At 41.1% G+C, this 20,194-nt stretch overlaps 1 protein-coding gene across 1 annotated transcript in view; it reads right to left on the reverse strand.

The window, feature by feature from the left end:
* The window catches only part of Heatr5a (HEAT repeat containing 5A), an 89,999-nt gene that overhangs the window by 29,926 nt on the left and 39,879 nt on the right, over positions 1–20,194 (reverse strand). The window contains exons 17-24 of the mRNA XM_032907720.1: positions 16,766–16,871; positions 15,639–15,826; positions 13,862–14,018; positions 11,406–11,595; positions 10,475–10,644; positions 8,008–8,034; positions 5,893–6,034; positions 1,638–1,817 (exon numbers count right to left, since the gene is read on the reverse strand). Coding sequence (XP_032763611.1) covers positions 1,638–1,817; positions 5,893–6,034; positions 8,008–8,034; positions 10,475–10,644; positions 11,406–11,595; positions 13,862–14,018; positions 15,639–15,826; positions 16,766–16,871 — 1,160 coding nt within the window. The remainder of the gene's footprint in view (positions 1–1,637; positions 1,818–5,892; positions 6,035–8,007; positions 8,035–10,474; positions 10,645–11,405; positions 11,596–13,861; positions 14,019–15,638; positions 15,827–16,765; positions 16,872–20,194) is intronic.

Raw genomic sequence — 20,194 nt, forward strand, 5'->3', positions numbered from 1 at the left:
GCCACAGAATTGGGATGTGTATGTCTGGCATGATGGCAACCTGCCCTGGAAACTAGACGGGTAGAGAGGTTGCTGCTGGGCTCAGAAAGTAGCCATCGGCAGTGTGAGATGGGATGGAGGAGCTTAGCGGATGAGACGCTTTGTTGACTGAGATGAAAATATCCACAGGGCCAGCACTAGTGTGGGATAAAAGATACCACTTTTTAATTATACCACAATAAGATACTATCTTTAAAAAAAAGAATCTACAGAAAGGCATTTACCCAATAAGAAAGGATGGAATCAAACTACAGAGTATTAATGAAAAACAAAAACAAAAACAAACCCAACGAACAATGACAGACTAAATCAGACCTGCAGGATCAGAGTCAGAGTAGAAGGCAGGGTCTAAAGCAGCTGGAGGAAAGGACTCACAGTCTCCCTCGCACGTGTCAGAGCCACAGAGAGGGGCAGGAGCTGCAGTGAACAGGGCTGCACCAAGTGCACTCTGCTTGAGCCAGACTTAGATGCTGACCTTTCAGTCCCACTGTGCTGGCAATTTGTTCTTTAACTATTATTTGCACCTGTGATTCCCCATGGTGTAGTCACCATTATCACATGTATGTGGGGAAAGAGGAATCCTTGTCCACTGTTGGCAAAAGTGCAAACTGGTACAGACTCTATGGAAGACAGAGAGAACTGGAAATGCACTGAGTTGACAGAGGCCCAGAAAGACAAATAGCCCGTGCTGTCTCTCCTATGGGTCCTAGTTTCAAATTTCTAGATCGGTATGTTTAATTTGGAAGGTCTGTAGCAGCCAGAAACCCACAGAGGGCCCATGAGAGGGTAAGGGGAGAGGAGTGGGACATATGTCATGTGAAAGTAGAGGTGGAAAGTCTTAGGGACAAAAGAGTTGAAGTAGGTATAGTAAATACATATCAGGGTGAATGGTCTTTTTATTTGTTAAGTGAATTGTGCACTTGTTGAAATTAACATTATCAACTGTGGGGAGACCAGATGTTCAAAAATGTCAGCTATGGGGTGGAGGCAGAGGTGGAAGCAGTCAGGTGGATCTCTGAGTCTGAGGCCAGCCTGCTTTACAAGGCCAGTTCCAAGTATGGTGGTACACATCCTTAATTCAGCACTTGGGAGACAAAAACCAGGCAGCAGTTCACTGTGAGACCAGCCTACACAGTGAGGTTTTGAGGAGTTATGAGCACCTATTCTTGAAGAAGATCCATCCAAGTTTGGTTACCAGCACTTATATGGTAGCTCACTATCACCTGTAAGCCCAGCTGTAGGCGATCCAATGCCCTCTTCTGGACTTGGAGGGCACTGTTCTCACATGTGCATAAATCTCACGTAGTCATGCATACACAAAAAATTAAGAACAAGTCTTTTTTCAAAAAGACAAAAATATTGTTACAGAAAAAATATTTATGACAAGAAAAAAAACAACATAATCACTACACTTATGTTGTGCAAATTCAAGAGAATTCTAGTAAGATACAGAGGTAGACTCGTCATTTGAAGAGAGCACTGACCACACAGTAATTAAGATGAACAGATGAGAGAATGAGGAGTTGTCGGTGAGCCATTTCCTGCTAGGTTTCTTTCTTTTGATTTTGCTGCTGTAACTGGCCATTCCCGGTACTTACCAGCTGATGCAGCAAGCACATCTTTACAAAGCTTTAGCCAAAGGGAGAGCTTCTCCACTGCCATAGATGTCAGCATATGATGTAAAGTCTCTCTGATATCCTGGCACAAGCTTCCATCTGTCTCTCTATCTAGTAAGGCTAGCAGTGCCCCTTCAAGGCCCACTTCTCTGAGGTTAGCATCTGAGGAGAAGAAAAGGGATGCGCTAAGTAACAGAAAGCAGCTGTCACATGGGAAGCACACATGCTCAGAGGTTTTCAAACAACACATAGCAATGTGCTTTAAAGATATTGTGCTTAATCTACTGAGGTCGATATTAATCCATAGCTGACCTCTGGCAATTATTTATGATTCTGCATAGGGTCCTTAAAAAAAGGAAACATTATTAACTCTCTTTTTTTTTTTTCCCGGAGCTGAGAACCGAACCTAGGGCCTTGCACTTACTAGGCAAGCGCTCTACCACTGAGCTAAATCCCCAAGCCCCATTATTAACTCTCAAGAGTTAATGATATCAGGCTATCCAGTGTTTCAGTGTAAAGATCTTGCTGCTAAGTTTGATTCCTGGAACTTTCCCCACATGATGGAAATGACAGGACTCCTCTGACCTCCACATGTGTGCAAACACACATACAAGAAATAAATGCAATAAAAAGTTTAAAAAGTTGTTAATGTCACCATAAGTTAGGTAAACGTTATCCAGTTAATATTCAATCCAGCAGAGTGTGTGTGTGTGTGTGTGTGTGTGTGTGTGTGTGTGTGTAAAACCTCTTATTTATTAGGATTCTTTTCCTTGGTCTAAAGTTAAACTCAACTTGATAAACATGATAATTCTCCTTATTTTCGTGTAAAGGCTCTGATTTATTGGTGTTGGATGCTACTGGAGAGTGAATTCAGGGCTATCTTTTGAACTTGTAATCCTTCTGCCTCAGTCTCCCAAGTAGTTCAATTACAGGGCCTGTATCACCAAACCCAGATAAGGATCTAAATAGGTTTTAAAATCACATCTAATTAATTAATGTGTGTGTGTAAATGCATGCACACACATCCCAAGGCACATGTGTGAAGGTCAAATGACAACTTGTGTGTCCCAGGAATTGAACCTGGGGCAGCAAGTAACTGTACCTACTGAGTTGACTTGCTGGTCCCTTAAATTTTTTTAAACAAATTAAAGAGAAAACAAATTAAAGAGAAAACAAATTAAACAGAAATAGTGATTGGTGAATAGGGTTTAAGGTATGAGCTAACATATGTCACTCACTATATGATAGTCTGAGTATTGCAATATTCCAGTAATAAAGCCAACGGGTGCTGGGAACTGAACCTGAGTCCTCTGAATAACCTCTGAATAGTGTGCTCTAAACTGCTGGCCATCTCTGCAGCACCCAGTACTACAAATCTTAAAAGCAGCACCACATTGAGCTCTCCACTAAAACTTAACTCACATAGCTAGTTTAGTATTTTATTTTTTCTTGACTAATAAGCATTTTTAAAAATGTTCAAAATATTTAAAGAAAGATGAAGGTGCTAGAGAAATGACAGCTCAGAGGTTAAATGAGGGTGCTTGCTGCTCTCACCGAGGACTCCTCAGAAGCTCACAGAATCCTATCAGCCCCCGTTCCAGGGGAGCTGATGACCTCTCAAATATGTATATGTGCAAAATACAATACAGTAACTACAGCATTTTAAAAAGAGAATTGAGATAATAGTAAAATGTTATTATTAGAGTGTCAAATCTTTAAAAATGATACTCCCTCTTGGTCTTTTAGATCAGATTAAGTGCAAAAAAAAAAAAAAAGTATGCCTTTCACTGTTAGTAACAGAGGAAGAGTACTGTCATGAATGACTGTTAATGTCTTCTAGAAAATAATGACAGTATCTATTAAAATCATAAATGTACAATAGTTTATTCATTTAACAGGTTATGTTTTGCATGAGTTTATTGTACTATATTGAGTGCAAACGACAAGAGGCTAAGAAACAGCACCACATTCCCTAGAACTGGAGTTACAGAGGCTGTGATCACCATGTGGGTGGTGCTGAACCTGGTCCTCCCCAACAAGAGTTAGTGCTCTTAGCCTCTGAGGCACCTCTGTAGCCCCACACTTTTTAAAGAAAGAACTGGTAGGGTTTGTTAATAGTACTTCTTTATGTGCTCACTGCATATGTGCACGCAACCCTGCCCTTCTGGGTCCTGCTCGCTGCCCCGCCTGTCCCTCCCCCACTTCTCTGTGTGCACGTGCCATGTGCACAACTTAACCTTTCTGTTTTTTTTCCTAGACAGGTTTTCTCTGTGTCCTATACTTAGCTCTGTAGACCAGGCCTCGACTCACTGAGATCTGCCTGCCTTTGCCTCCCAGTGCTGGGATTAAAGGCCTCTGCCGCCACTGTCTGGCATAACTCAACATTTCTAACAACATGTTTACATCACTAAAATCTAAAGCAATAGATACAAATAATTTAGGTTGTGAATTAAAAACTAAAATGTTCCTTTGGGAAAAGATAAGACATTATAAGATTATTGAATCAACACAGTCATGTTGAGTAAGCCAGCAGTTTTTTCAAAATGTAATATTTTTATTACTATTGTGGTGATGAAGCACCTTGCAGAGGAAAAGGTTTGTTTGGTTTATACTTCTACATCACAGTTCATCATCAAAGGAAATCAGGACAGGAAGTCACACAGGGTAGGATCCTGGAGGCAGGAGCTGATGAGAGGCCATGGAGGGTGCTGCTCACTGGCCTGTTCTCCATGGCTCACTCAGTCTGATTTCTTATAGCACCCAGGACCCCCAGCCCAGCTGCAGCCACCCACACTGTGCAATGCCCTTTCCCATCAACCACCAATTAAAACGTTCTACAGGTTCGTCTACAGCCTGGTCTGACGGAGACAGCTTCTCAGCTGAGGGTCTGTCCTTTCAGAGGACTCCAGCTTCTGTCAAGCTGGCATGAAAGTAGCCATCACACACACACAGTGATTTTGACCTTATTCATGTTCCCACTCTTCCCTAATTCCTTCCAGATCCACCTCCACCCAGCAGAGATGTTTTAAGTACTAACAGAGTAATTTCAACAAGAGAGTTTTATAATAGAACACATGGATCTGAAAGCTTTAAGCCGGGAAGCTTTGCCAAAGCTGTGACTTGCTAAAAGATAGTATTTTAGAAATTACATACACATACATATATGAGACCATTATTATTTGTAGTTAAAATTATACGAGTTCATTGTAAAAAGTAAAACAAAATAAAAATGGATACATAGTTAAAATTTACTGGGGCTATAATTCTGTATTTGAGAGTATCTGCTACTCTTCCAGAGGACCTGAGCTTGTTCCCAACCACCTATAACCCAGCCTCTAAGGAACCTGATGTTCTCTTCTGAACTCCTCAGACACCTACACTCACACGTGCAAACACCTAAACAGAGACACACATCTGTAAGCATAATTAAAAAGAAAACTACAAACTTTACTAAGCAGTGTTGAACTCTGCTCTACAATGGAGAAAGGACAGAAAAATCCTTTAACATGTAGCAGGATTTATGCTCATTTTAATGTTATTTTGATGGGAGTCAAACATGTATGAAAAATTATTTTAGGATTAAATCTAATTTCTTTTCGAAATCCTGTAAACATTTGTGTTTAGTGGTGTTTGGACACAGTACATGCATGGCAGCCAGAGGACAATGTGGAGCTAGTGGCACGCGCCTTTGTTCAGGCATCTTGCTGTCAGGAACAAACCCTGCTGTAAGGCAGGACCCCTGAACTGCTGTCAGTAAAGGGGTTGTGAAGACAGTTCACGAGAACACATCTTGCTAGGCTTTGAGTCCCAGTTTTCTAGTTCAGATCTGGGGAAAGAACTAATAGGTATCTGTGACAAGTTCACATGAGGTGCACGTCGCTGGTCAGCCTCAGCGTGAGAGTCACTGCTATTGCCCGGCAAATGGTAACTGCTCGGATTACTTTTGCAGACTGCATCAAACACCCTAGGCATTAACCGTGACACATGATTTAAACACTCATGTAGGGCTGGAGAGATGGCTCAGTGGTTAAGAGCACTGGCTGCTCTTCCAGAGGTCCTGAGTTCAATTCCCAGCAACCACATGGTGGCTCACAACCATCTGTAATGAGATCTGATGCCCTCTACTGGTGTGTCTGAAGACAGCTACAGTGTACTTATATATAATAAATGAATCTTAAAAAAAAAAAAAACCACTCATGTATATATGGAGATCTATAACACTGAAGAGAAGAGTCACCTGCAGCGGGGTTGTTGTCCCTGTTGTCCCTGGCCAGCATGACAGCATGCTCTGAAACTTCAGCCGCTTCTCTCTGTACCAGCTGCCGCAAACAAGCCAGAACTGCTCTTCTCAGCAACAGGTAGGGGCTACAAAGATTCACCTGAAAGATGAGATTTGGGGAATGGATCTAAGATTCTTGGTGGCACTTAGTAGGTCTAATACATATAAGATCTTGGTGTCACCCAGTCTAGAGTCACTGGACTGTGTCCTGATTGTCTTTAGCTCATTACTAGGCTGGACACAAGTGACCAAGCACAGCGAATGTCTTCACCTGCTTTCGCGTGCACTTAAAACAGCTTAAGGAATGAGTAATGCACATAGTAAATTATGTGTCATTTGTATACACATTGGAGCGAAAACTTTGACAAAGACAGAAGACTCACATCTGACTCTAACACATGAGCACAACTGCAGCACTGTCGGCAAAATGGTGCGGGCTCGGCTGGAGCCCCAGACCCAGACAGTCTGTGTGACTCTCCATCTGTCACTCTCTGGCTGTGTGACCCTGGATCTTAGCTTCCACGGATCTACTGTGAAGTTAACTGGAACTGGAGTTACAGACAGCCGTGAACTGCCTTGTGGATGCTGGGAATTGAACCCAGGTCCTCTGGGAGAGCAGCCAGTGACACCAAACCACCTCTCCAGCTACTTAAAAAAAATTCTTTAGTAACACTAAAGAGCAATGACTTTTACATACATGCTTCATACATGTAACATATCTATATATGTAATACATGTAAGTCACAATGGGTTTGTGATTGGCAAACAGCTCTAAATGATAAGCTTGGCAAAGCACTTCAAATGGTCAATCACAAATCAGACGTTTCTGGATACAAATTTCTCAATTTCTTTCTCAGTGAGAATTCTGCCATGGAGTCCAGGCTGTCCTTAAACTCCCAATCTTCCTGTCTCAGCCTTCTGATTACATGATTACACGTACTACTACGCTCTGATCCTAGATACAAATTCTTACTTAATGATCTCTTAAGTAATATAAAATTTATTTTTCCTTTAATTAGGCTAGTAAAGATCAACTTGGTATGGCCTATACTAATTTATATGCTTTTGTGGGAGGACTGACTCATATGTGTTCTCTATGGAGCCTCACCCCAGGGCACTATGTATTGTCACAGTGATTTTCAAGTTAACCTTGAGAAACATGGCACAGCTATGATAGAGTTCTGATGATCTGATGCCCTCGGCAGAAACAGGCCTGAGACTGTTGGTGGTGGCTGGTACTGTCCACTGTATAAAAACCTGGCCTGCAAAAAAAGGCCAGGTTCTCAATTTATAAGCTGAAGATATTAGTAGGAGGTCATCAGTGAAGCACGGGGTGGAATTAGCTTTGTAAGTATGTTTTATTACACATTCACATTTCAAACTCAAACTCAAAAGTAGAGGAAGAAAAATGCCATTCACAGATTCCTCAAGGTTATGCCATCACAGTCAGGTTTAAGAACGTCTACTATCAGAAACTAGTATACAGGATCACATAGAAGTTAAAATATAAAGAGTAAGTTTACTATTACTGTTGTAGTTCATGCCAATTAAAAACAGCATTCTACATGAAAGATTTAAAGAAAAATGAGTGATCTATTAGTTGTTCTGATTGGGATTTTACAAGCATGTACTATAAGGAGGATGCAGCATTCATTTAGGGTAGTTAAACAATCCTTTTAAAAACGCATGCTTAGAAGTACTCTTCACAGAATCTCCATGTCATTCGTTAGCATGTCATGGGGAAAAGGAATGTAGGCTGGGTCAAAGCAAACAAAGCAGGCAGAAAACACAGACATCAAATCAAACTAATTATGATTTCTTTCTGAAATGAACATTAAATAAAAACGATGCAAAATTCAGTGCAAGGAGTGAGCAGACCAGCTGGAGAAGGAGAGGAAGGATCGGTCGACACCAGCATTAAATAAACACGACAAACATGCTGTGCATACTGGGCTGTGCATCCATGGTTAGCTTAAACACAGAGCTACAGAGGAAAACATCTGCAACCAAAGGAATACACAAAACAGCACTGCAAACTTCAACAAAGTTAAGAGTCAAGGGTCAGGGACCTACCAACACAGAATTATCCAACAAGATCTCCTGCACGAAAACAAATGACAGACCAGTCATGACAAAAATCAAAAGATAAATATTAGGACGACTACGACAGCAGCCAGCTAAGTGTGCTGACATAAAGGCGGAGAGCTGTCTCCAGTCAGCTTAGCGTCAGCCTTACAAGGTGTTGGTAACAAACATTCTATTTTCTAATTTGATAAAGTCAGAGTTGAGCTACAAACTTCAGGATACAACACAGGAACCAGGCAAAGCTGGTTGTCCACTTGACTAAGGAGGCTCTATGCCCTTACTGTGCCTCAGATTCAAAGCAGGTCCAGTAGATACCTGTGGGAGGGGTGAGCTGGGCTATATTTACATGAGTGTGCACAGCTCACCCCAGCACAGTTAATTATACATTGCTTTATTTTACAACTGAGTGTGTTCAGAATTGATGCTGCTGCTAAGACCAGGGTCAGACGGGAGTGGAAGGCCTGAATGAGGGAGTCTCTAGTGCAGGACTCTGCCCAGTGATGACGAACAACTCCTTTCCTTTGGAAAATACTGTGAACTATAGTAAGCTCTATCTAATAAATTAAGAAGAAAATGCTAACCAAATTATTAAAACATTCTAGTATAATATAATAAAAATATTTTAAAATATAATTTCTATTTTAAATGTAACAGACTGCTTTTCATATGTAGTCTTTTTTGGCATGAAAAAGAAGGTAATAAACCAGATGAGATCTTATTCATCATGGGTTATCAGGTGTGAATCTTACTCTTTGATTCTTAGTGAACAGCATTAAATGAATCCACAAATCAGGTAAGGAGACCTTTACTCCACCATTTAAATAGAGCAGCGCTTCCACATTCTTAAAGTCAGATCAACTTGCAATAGAATGGAATATATTTTTCAATCACTAAGTTTTATAAAAATCCTTCAAATGTAAAAACTAATCTTCTTGGAAGAAATTCTCCTTGAGTGGTGAAGATAAAGATCTTTCCCCTGCCATTTCCCAACACGTGATTGACTCATACCAGTTACCTCATCATCTTTCTACAGTTTTATATGACTTTTAGCACCAGTAGCTAATACTATGTATTGCTTAAGATGTGTCAATGCTATTTCAGTGAGTGGTCCATGTGTTATTACATCCAGTATCTGTGTAAGGCTCGTGTTTAACAGATGAAGTAGCTGAGCCCAGGGGGGTTATGGGACACAGCTAGAAAGTGACAAAAGAATGGTTATGATCTTGTCACAACTCACAAGGGCAATAACAAAATAACAAAGATGGCAACTGGGCAAGGAACCTGAGAGAGAGGAGATTACACCAAGCCATGACTACATTTGGTAAACTGCTTGATGCTGTGGTCCTTAGACTATCTTTTAAAGACAGGCTTTATGATGCAAACATCATTCTACAAAAGATGGGCCAATGCGGGAGATGTATCTGTTTCTTTCAAGCTTTACCGTGAACAGACTGCCTTTAGTGTGTTCCACAGGGTGACACTGTTACACATCACCTACAACACTGATGCTGGAGAACCACACAACCAAAACAAAACAGCAAAAAACAACACTCCTCCAACAAAAAGGACTTGCAAGTAACATTTAGGAACGTCTACTTTGTGTTGGATCATATTCATTGCTATCCTGGAAGTCAGCTTTTAAGGCAAGTCTAGACAGACACTGGTCATGCCCTAGAAAAGTCATAAAAGCAAAGAAGGTTTATGAATCACTCGATCAGAACTGGTTGACTGGCTTTAGTTTTCTGCATTTGTTAGATACCCAGATATGATGTGTATACAGACAAAACATCTCTCTCTATATATACATGTATGTGCAGGTGCGTGTGTTGGACGTGTCACTCCAAGAGCACATGGAGTTCACAAGATGGTGTCCAGGGTCCTACTATATTACTCTCTGCCTCTTTCCCTTGGAAACCATGTGTCATTGAGTTTGACAGTTCAAAGACACTGGTTGGCCTGTGCTTTGGAGCCCTGCCTATCTCATGTCCCAGCTATGGCTCTGCTTTAGATGGGTGCTGTGAGGTGAGCTCAGGCCCTCATGCTCACAGTGTTAGCACTCTTACCCACTATGCCGTCACCCCAAGTCTCACTTTTCTGCCTGTGTCAGAACTTTTGATATAATTAGAAGAAAAACAGGACCACGCAAAACATCTTCAGGGCATCCAGCATTTAGACCCTGTGCACTGAGTACAATAGGATAAGCACTCAGTGCGTGTCTCGGTTAATGAGTAAATACTCCAGGACTTATGCTCAACACTAACAGGAGAAAAAGGGTCCAAATGAGAGACTTGGAGGTGGATATTAGAGGTAGATACATGAAAGTGGTTCTCTCCGTTCTAAAACTGACTGAAAGAAAAGTCATACACATAGCATAATTTAAATAGTCTAGAAACCAACCAAATCCAAATAAATTCAAGTTTCAGAAACCAGGAGCGCACTTATGCTTCATACTCACGCAGAGGCAGCTGACCAGGCTAGACAAGTTGACGTGCCGTGGAGCAAACATGTGAAGCTGCTGAAGGCAAGAGATGGCCTGAGCCTGGACCAGGCAGCCTGGGTGATCTTGCATCACTGCACAGCCCAGCAGACAGGAAGTCCTTAAGGCGGACACGGAAGTATTGTTACCTGAAATAAGAAGCCAAAACCTTTTAACAATTAGCCTATAAGGCCTAACTACTCTTTAAACATATATAGGGATTTAAAGTCATAGATTTTCTTCATAGATTTGTCACATCAAATTTCTACCACAAAAGCAGAGACATGGGCTGGGGCACCAGTCTGTGGCAAACTATATGCTTTGCATGTGAGAGGCTTTTGCACATACATGCACGTACACACACACACACACACACACACACACACACACACACACACACAGAGGAAACATAATAAAGTGACATACTGGTCGACTATCTTGTTCTTAATCTTTTATTCTGTGTTTGTATTTGAGTGTGTGAAGGTCTGAGGACAATTCCTGGCAGGAATTGGTTCTTTCACTCCACTACGTGGAGCCTAGGGCTGAAACTCAGAAACTGGCAATTGACTTAGCTCTGCTGGTATTATTAGAGAGTTATTTTCATGTACTATAATCATATAGCGTGTAGTCTGAAGAGGTCTGACTATTTGAAACTTTGGATTTCTTTCTGGCAGAGCATACCTATAGAGTACTTTATGCCTGTCACTGTAATTATGTAGTCAAGTATTTTTTTAAGGATATATCCCATCTCTCTAAATATGGAACTTCTGTCTTTCAAGGTGGGAGATGCCAGTTGACTGAATAGAAACCTCCATCTGACAAAACACATTGAACACTTCTTACACGCTAAGCACAGAGTGAGCCGTATGTGTATATTCCTGTAACACATCACCAAGCAGCCTCTGCATACCTTGTAGCTCTGGGCCTAACGTGGTAATGAGGGCGTTCAAGCAGCGACCAAGACTCTGGTGAACTTGCACGTGAGTCGGAGGCACATTGAGCAACAACATGACGATGAGTGACAGGGTAGATTCCACGTGCACGTGATAGAGTGCACCAGCAGAATCAATGGTCAGTGACAGAGAATGGAGTGCCCAAGTCTGCAAAGACAGACGGAAATAAAATGTCATAACAGCATCGCAAAACACAAGTCACTGGACTGGTCTTTGGTTTTAGCAAATTAAAAAGCAATGGAGATTAGGGATGGATATACCACAGTACAGCTGAGAAGACACTCGGTGCGCTCTGCAGGTTTAAAGAGACATTCATTTCCTCCATCTGTGCGAGTGCTTTGCCACATGCACACCCGGTGACTGCAGAGACCAGACGAGGGTGCTGGGTCCCCGAAAACTAGACCGACAGATGGTTGTGAGTGGTCAGAAACCAACAAAGGTCCTCTACATGAGCAACTGCTGTTAGCCACTGAGCCATCTCTGAGTCAAGAAAATGCCTACCTTTAATATGAAATATAAAATGAATTCCGACAAGCATCAAACTTAGGAGTGATACAGAGGTCACTTAGCACTAAGAATTCCAGGACGACATTTTAGCTATCAGCTTGGATAAATCTAGTTTGTCATAAATGCCTTATTATTCATATAAATAATAAAAATGAAGAAAGCTGGACATCATAGAGTATACTCTGTCTAGTTCCACTTACATAAAATATAAAAAGGAAGAAGGAAGAAGAGGGGGAGAGGAGAGGAAGAGGAAGAAGACTCAGACGGAGAAAATGGAGGAGGCCATGGATGTGAGCAGGACACTTGGGAAGAGGCAGGAATCCAGTGTGGGGCATGGGGTGGTAAAGTGGGGTGAAAAGCTCAACAAACATTATACACAACCGTGATATGTAATTAATACACAGCAATAAACACTAAAACATTAAGGTTCCTAGGTAAGAGGAGGAGGAACGAAAGGGAAAACTTTAAGAGGGGGAACAGTGGAAGCAGAGCAGACAGGCATCTGGAGGAGAGGTCTGTCTGGGGACAGTAACAGAGCTGGGTCTTGTGTTGCCGGAAGCTGGTTAAGAGGGGCACGGTGGTGCAGGAGGATCACGATGCCAGCCCGGGCCATGGTGAGACGTGACTTCAAAATAAGACAAAGTAAAGTGAAGCAACATGCCAGGGTGGTGGTGGCATGAGCCTGTAGTCCCAGTTCTCAGGGGCTCAGGCAATCTAAGAGCAACCTGGACAACAGCAAGTTCAAAGCCAGGCTGGAGAACTTAGTGAGTCCCTGTGCAGGAGTCACAAGAGTCTGGGATATGGGTCATTGGTGAGGACTTGGCTGTTGACATAAATGGGTCCTGGGTTCAATCCCTAGTCCTGAAAAAAAAAAATCAAACAAATTCAAACCAATAAACCAAACCAAGCCAAGCACGAGCAGCCTGCCAAGCTTTTTAGCAGGGAGGCTGTAAAATCAAATATTCTAGACAAATCCAGTCTCACATCTAGGAAAGATACGGAAGAAAGTAATTAAAAAATAGTTGAGGTCATTTAGGAGACTACTATAAACATTTGGGGACATACACAAGTGACAAGAGGAAAGGAAAATAAGCAAAACGGAATACTTGAAAGGCTGAGGCAGTGTAACTGACGACATGGTCGAGGCCAGCCAGAGCTATGTCATAAGACTACTGTAAACAAAATGAAACAAAAGCCCCCAGGACATATGGATGAAGCATGGCCCCCAAAGGCAACAGTCATAGCCAATCATGCCTTTAATCCCAGCCCTTGGGAGGTCAATGAAGACTGATCTCTGAGTTCGAGGCCTGCCTGGTCTACAGAGCAAGTTCCAAGACACCAGGGCTACACAGAGAAACCCTGTCTAAAGAAAACAAAACAAAGCGCCCTGCCATTAGAGACTAGAAACCAACCCAGATTTGATTAAGATGCCAGAGCAATGGTAAACTGATAGAAACAAACGGGTGACACACACACACGTATGTTAACACGGGTTTCCGTGTCTAATCTGTACATTTGCTTGCTTTTTAATCTCATTCAATTTATTAGCTTCTCAGAATTATGAAGAATTCTGTACTTTGCTTCTGAAAGCCTCACATCCCCTCTAAGGGACTTCATACCGTAAGTTGCCATGAGGACCAACATGCCAGTATAGGAAGAATGCTGCACAGTGCCTAACAAACTCAGACACTTAGTCTAATGAAAGAGTAATCCATTTTTCAGAAGGGATACTGCTTGTCATTGACTTTGGGTACTCGTAAGTATGAGTTGAAGAAAGGTTTGAATTCTAAAGTCCATCAAAGTTAACAGCTTTGACATTTAACAGACCATTCGTTGTTAGTAAAAACAGAATGTGAATCATGGACAAGTCATGCATGCTGAGGAGGGTGTCATGTGAAGTACCCACCTGCACATCAGGAGAAGTGCTGTCCTGAGACAGGGTATAAAGGACTCCAATGCAAGAACTCAGGTGCTGAGGCCCTATGCCTCCCAAGTACCGATGCAGGGATCCCAGGGCCAGTGAATGGCCTGTTCTGGTAACCACATCTCTTGCTGACTTCAATCTGCACATAGAGAAATAAAAATAAAAACAAGCACAGAAAAGACAAACCAAAACAAATTTGTGCATGTATGGGTTCAGCCTGTAAGGGTTGGCGACCTAAGGTTAACCCAGGACTCAACCTGCAGGAGAGAATCTATTCCTATACATTGTCCTCTGAGCTCCACATGCATGCTGTGGGAGAGGCACACCCACATACATACATGTACACCACCTCACATACATGAACATCCAATAACATACATACACATCCTTGCATATGCATTCACATACATGAGTACCCACAAACATACATGTGCACCACTCATACATGCACAAACATACACAATAAACAAATGAAAATAAAAAAATCTCAATGAATATAATTTGTTACATAGACAAACTTTTCATGAGTATTTAGAAAATTAGAAGATACATTTATTATAAAGGAATGAAACATTCTGAAGTAAGTGGAAAGGTATCTTTCCTTTTTTTTTTCTTTTTTAATTTGAAAACAAGGTCTCACTGTGTAGACCAGGCTGGCTTCGAACTCGGGGAGATACGCCTACACCTACCTTTCGAATGTGGACTAACGGTGTGCACTACCACACCCCACTGTTTTCACATCATGACCACTTCAGAGATGCACACTGTACATGACATATATACATGCACTCATTACATAAGCATATATACTCATATACATAATACATGACTTTAACACAGATACATACGTTTTATATGGTTGGTATTAATACTATTTTTATTATTAGGTCACATTTTAAAAAATGTATATGAGGACATCTTAATTCCATGCCATCAGTTTAAGAACCGTTATTCTAAAACGGGAAATTATTTACTGGGAATTTGAGTGTATTTAGGCCCTGCAGCTCTTCCTTCCCACAACAACCCTGAGGCTATGTAATCAACTGCTGCTCTTTCAGATGACTTCACGAGGCAGGTAAAACTCCACAGAATGAGTGCTCAATGCAGCAGAGGGGGAGCCGAGCCACGGCCAAGGTGCGCACATTACATCACAGCTGCTAACTAGTTGTCTGTTTACATGAAACTCATAACCATCAACTTTTATGGAGTCAGGGCCTTGCTGTGTAGCCCATGCTGGTCTGAAAGGACACGGGTGGCAATTCTGCTTGTTTCTTGAATATTGTGAGTATGCGCTACCATCACACCAGGCATAATCATGGACTCTATGTGTAATTGTTTTTAGTATTATTTTTAAACATTCCTAAATAAGTAAGACTATATCACCGACCACCTCTTTAGAAGAGTTCAAGACAACTGACTGGAAGGATTGAGTGGCCTTTCCAAAGTCACAGAGGTCAAGAGTGGCCTTCTCTTGTGCTCTGCAGTCTATGTCTCTCCCTACAGACTCCTTCTGCTACTTATCTGTACTCTACACGACAGAACTGTCCTACTGTCCCAGAGTCTATGTATGGATGGGCAAGTACGATATCCATAAAATGGTGATCATTCTTCAGATTAAGAGGGTTTCCTTCGTCTGAAAACATCCAGTCAAATTTTATTTTTTAAATTAATTACAGAACAACATTCTTACTAGTTCCATTTAACAGCAAACTATATCCCATTTTGACAACAGCCCATGCACATTTAGAAATTCACTTACTTGTCAAAGCTAACTTGAGCCAGTCCAGCAGTAAAGGCTCCATCATCAACCACTTGGGCTAATCTAGCCCATGCTTCTGCAGCTGCACATCTCAAAAGGGGGTTGGGACTTTCTAGTGCTCCCAACACTAATGTTAGGACAAGTCTTCTTACTTCTGGGCCTAAACTTTGTTTAGAGCCAGCCACATACTAAAGTAATGAAAAACAATTAAAATACATGATTACAGCAAGTATTCTGATCTAGTTTGGAATGCATATCCTTGTCAAGCAAGTATGTTCATCACTTCACAAAAACAACAAACCAAGAAGAAATCACTGATTGCTACGTCCATAAAAATCAATGATTAATGAACACTATCGCAGCAGTTAGATTTGATCCATAGATCACAGCCCAGCAATGCCTGGTCTAGGATAGGATATCAGGGTTACTTAGGTAAGACATGACACTAAACCAAGGTCAGTTGCTAACAATTTTTTTTTAATTTATTTTATTTAATGTATATGAGTACACTATCACTGTCTTCTGACACACCAGAAGAGGGCATCAGATCCCATTACAGATGGTTGTGAGCCACCATGTGGTTGCTGGGATTTGAACTCAGGACCTCTGGAAGAGCAGTCAGTGCTCTTAACTGCTGAGCTATCTCTCTAGGCTCCCTAACAAGTTTTATATGGAGAAAAAAGTCAAGGGAAAGTCTCAATCCTGAGTCTTAATCTCATCAGAGATTAAGAAAAATGAATACTAAATTTCTTCAGAAGGATCAGCATACAACCTTAGTTATTATGAAGTATTCCAAAATAGCAAGTATTTATATGAACTTAAGTAAAATTACTGTGATGGTTTGTATATGCTTGGCCCAGGAAGTAGCACTATTAGGAGGTGTGGCCTTGTTGAAGTAGGTGTGTCATTGTGGGTGTGGGCTTTAAAGACCCTCATCCTAGCTGCCTTTGGAACAAGAGGTGGGAACTCTCAGGTCCTCCTGCACCAGACCTGCCCAGATGCTGCCTTGATGCTAATGAACTGAACCTCTGAACCTGTAAGCCAGACCCAATTAAATGTTGTCCTTATAAGAGTTGCCTTGGTCATGTGTCTCTTCACAGCAGTAAAACCCTAACTAAGACAATTACCTTCAGTAAGTTAGAAATGGCAGAAACAACATGCAACTGAACTGTTTGCTGACGAGCTCCTTTGGTGTGCTTTATGCTGTTCAAAAGCTGCTCCAGTATCAGAACCCTGAAATCAGAAGCAACGAGAGTTAAACACAGCAAAGAATGTAAGGCCAAATCAACTAGGGAGCAGTTTAACTCCCCATACTATATTCTGTGGTAACTACTAAAGGGAGAAACTGTTACCTGACATCTTGAAACAGTTTAAGAAAAGATACATCATAACCAAAAGGAAAGTATTTTTATTAATCAGAAGGGATGGAAAGCATTATTTTGTGAAAAAAAAATTACAAATGTCTATCTTAGAGATTTTTTTCTCCTTGGAAAAATTCAGCTAATTCAGTACCTGTATATATATATTTTGCCCACTTCCCCTAACTTCCAGTCTATTTTTCCTGAAACATGGGGAAAATGCTCTTTAAATGCTCCTTAATATTTAAAAAACCCAACTTTTGCTCCTTCAATTGCCTGTGGTAGCTGCGATTATGGGAACATGTTCCAGGAGCTGGTGCTATGACTGGGTTCCCAAGACTGTGTGCTAAGGACCTGTGGCTGCTGAGAATCCAGGTAAAGTGGGACCTATTGGGAGGTTTTGGGTCACTAGGTGAGTCTTCCAGGAGGACTGAGGACCTGGGTCTCCACGTCCTTTGCTTTGTGGCCACAAGGTAGGTACTTCTGCCCTGGTAGGCAGTCCCAACATGACACACATCCATTGGTTCAACCACTGATTGAAATCTCTAAACTTATAAGCAAAAATAATTTTTCTTTATTACAAACTGATTACCACAGGTATTTATTAGATTGACAGAAAGCTGACAAAACTAAACACTATTATTTGAGAATATCAAAATACATTTTTCAATGTTGACAATTATACAAAAAAGTGTGTAATGCATGACTTTAATATTACAGAATTTGGCCTCTCATCAAGAAATTTACATAAACCAGGCAGAGATCTAAGCCTGCCAGCCTAACAGTCAGGAGGATGAGACAGGGGAATCCTGGGCTTGAGGCCAATGAGATCAAGACATTCTTTTTTATGCCACTTGAAAACAGAAGTTTTGGGGCTGGAGAGATGGCTCAGACGTTAAGAGCACTGACTGCTCTTCCAGAGGTCCTGAGTTCAATTCCCAGCAACCACATGGTGGCTCACAACCATCTGTAATGGGATCTGATGCCCTCTTCTGGTGTGTCTGAAGATAGCTACGGTGTACTCACATACATAAAATAAATAAATAATCTTAAAAAAGAAAAAAGATGCCTTCACTTTATCTCTGGACTCACAGCCACATGGTAGAAGGGGAAAGGGAGAAACTGATCCCCCTACCTCACCCAGAACTAATTAACTAAATGAAATGATGATGCTGATGATAGAGTTTCAAAATTAATAAAACGGCTGGGGGAGGGGGGTTAGGACAGTTCTGTGGGTAAAGGTGCCTGCCACCCAGTCTGATGAACCAAGCTCGATCCTTCAGTTTGCATGGTATGAGGAGAGAACAGATTCCTGCAAACTGTCCTCCGATTTCCACATAGAAAATGTATTTTATTTATGTGCTTGTATATGTTTTGCCTGTTTGTGTGAGTGCACGCATGCAAGGAAGCCAGAAGCAGACTTCAGAGCCCTGGAGCTGGAGTTATGGGTGTCTGTGAGCTGCTAATGTGGGTGCTGGGATTCAAACTCTGGTCCTCTAATAGGGCAATAAGCACTAAGTAATCAATAAGTATATTTAATAATCAATAAGATTAGCTCTGGGCTATCTTTTTCAGTACCAATAAATTCAATTCTAAATATATAAATACATGAAAAAACTGTATTTTAAACTTGAATAACCCCTTAGCAGGTTTCTTCTTAACTGTTCAAACATAATGCCAATCACAGTAATAATAAAATGCTTTGAAACAATTGAAAATAGATACTTTTCTGTTTTCCTTTTATTTGCTGATACTTTGTTTTTGAGGGTCTCCCTGTGAAGCCCAGGTTCCATTGTAACTGAAAATTATTCTGCTTCAGCGGTGCTGAAATTTCAGGCCAGCACCACCATACTGGCTAAGTATGAACATTTTAATTAAGCCAGTTCTTATCTAGAAATTCAGAAACGGAACACATAAAGAAAAAGTGTCTAGAGTGTGGAGATGGCTCAGCCAGTAAAGACAGGAACTCAATGCCCAGCACTCAAGCAAAACAATGGTGGCCTTGTGGTCACAGTGCTGACCTCTGCTGCTGCTCCACTGGGCTGTTAAGTGAGAGACTATTAATTAAAAAATTAATAGACTGTGATCTGATAAATGAAGCAGTGGCTATCGTCTGACATCTACATGCATTCACATGCACCTGTACACACATGAGTACACACAGACCTGTCATTGACAGAGCCCAAGGTGGGACAACAGGAGACTAGAAACTTATTCACATAGCTTCTCTCCTATGATTCTCTAAGGACACCTATAGGAAGTCACTAAGTTACAACAACCTATTTTCTGTTTCTGGGATCCTGCAAAACCATTTCCTTTAAAAAACAAAACACACAGATAACACACAATCCCTCAAACTACTGCCTATCATTTCTACTCACTTAAAACTACAACAGGAAAAAAATCAAAATGGAATTCCAGGCTGTTTTGTTATGCCTGAACATTTTAATCACAGCGAAGAAAACCGTCCTCCAAACCCTGAACATGTACCATTATTATAATATTTACCATTATTATTATAATATTTACCATTATTATTATAATATTTACCATTATTATAAAGTATTATAACCTAGGTAGGGAAATGATGAGCACGATTTAAACTTCATTAAACGTAGTAAAAGTAAGAAATCGTCTCTTTGAAACTACATGATGTATCAGGCACTTGTCCTCAAGAAAAACAGTTGTTCTGTTGGAAAGAAAAGAATGTTCTTTTTATCAGAAGGCTGGCAGAAGTGTGGGCTCTTCATAAACACACTGTATCACATTTGCTTCAGAAGTAAGTCATGAGGAGACCATTGTTTAAGTTTTCCCTAAGAGACCAAGGTAAACTTTCTACCTAGTTGCTGTCCACTAGTGGACACGATTAGATTGAATGACAGAATGAAAGTCATGCTCGAAGTCAAACGTCCCGTGGTCTAGAATGAAAGGCGAGGAGGGAGGGATGGAGGGAGGGAGGGAGGAGATCATGGGAGAATGAATGGGGATGGTCAGCTCAGACATTTAGTTTCTCTGACAACAGTATCTCCTGAATAGTGGACTTTGATCTCTAATGTAGGTTTATATCCAGGTCATCAGGTAAGAAACTGGTGACCTGGCTAACTGAGAAATCATTAATTACCCTGTGGTATTTTTAAAACCTCTGCTTCCTGTATGCTAGAATAATGGCAAATGTTATAAGGCCTGGTTTGCATTTAG

The sequence above is a fragment of the Rattus rattus genome, chromosome 7 (assembly GCF_011064425.1).
Source record: "Rattus rattus isolate New Zealand chromosome 7, Rrattus_CSIRO_v1, whole genome shotgun sequence".
Taxonomy (NCBI): Eukaryota; Metazoa; Chordata; class Mammalia; order Rodentia; family Muridae; genus Rattus; species Rattus rattus.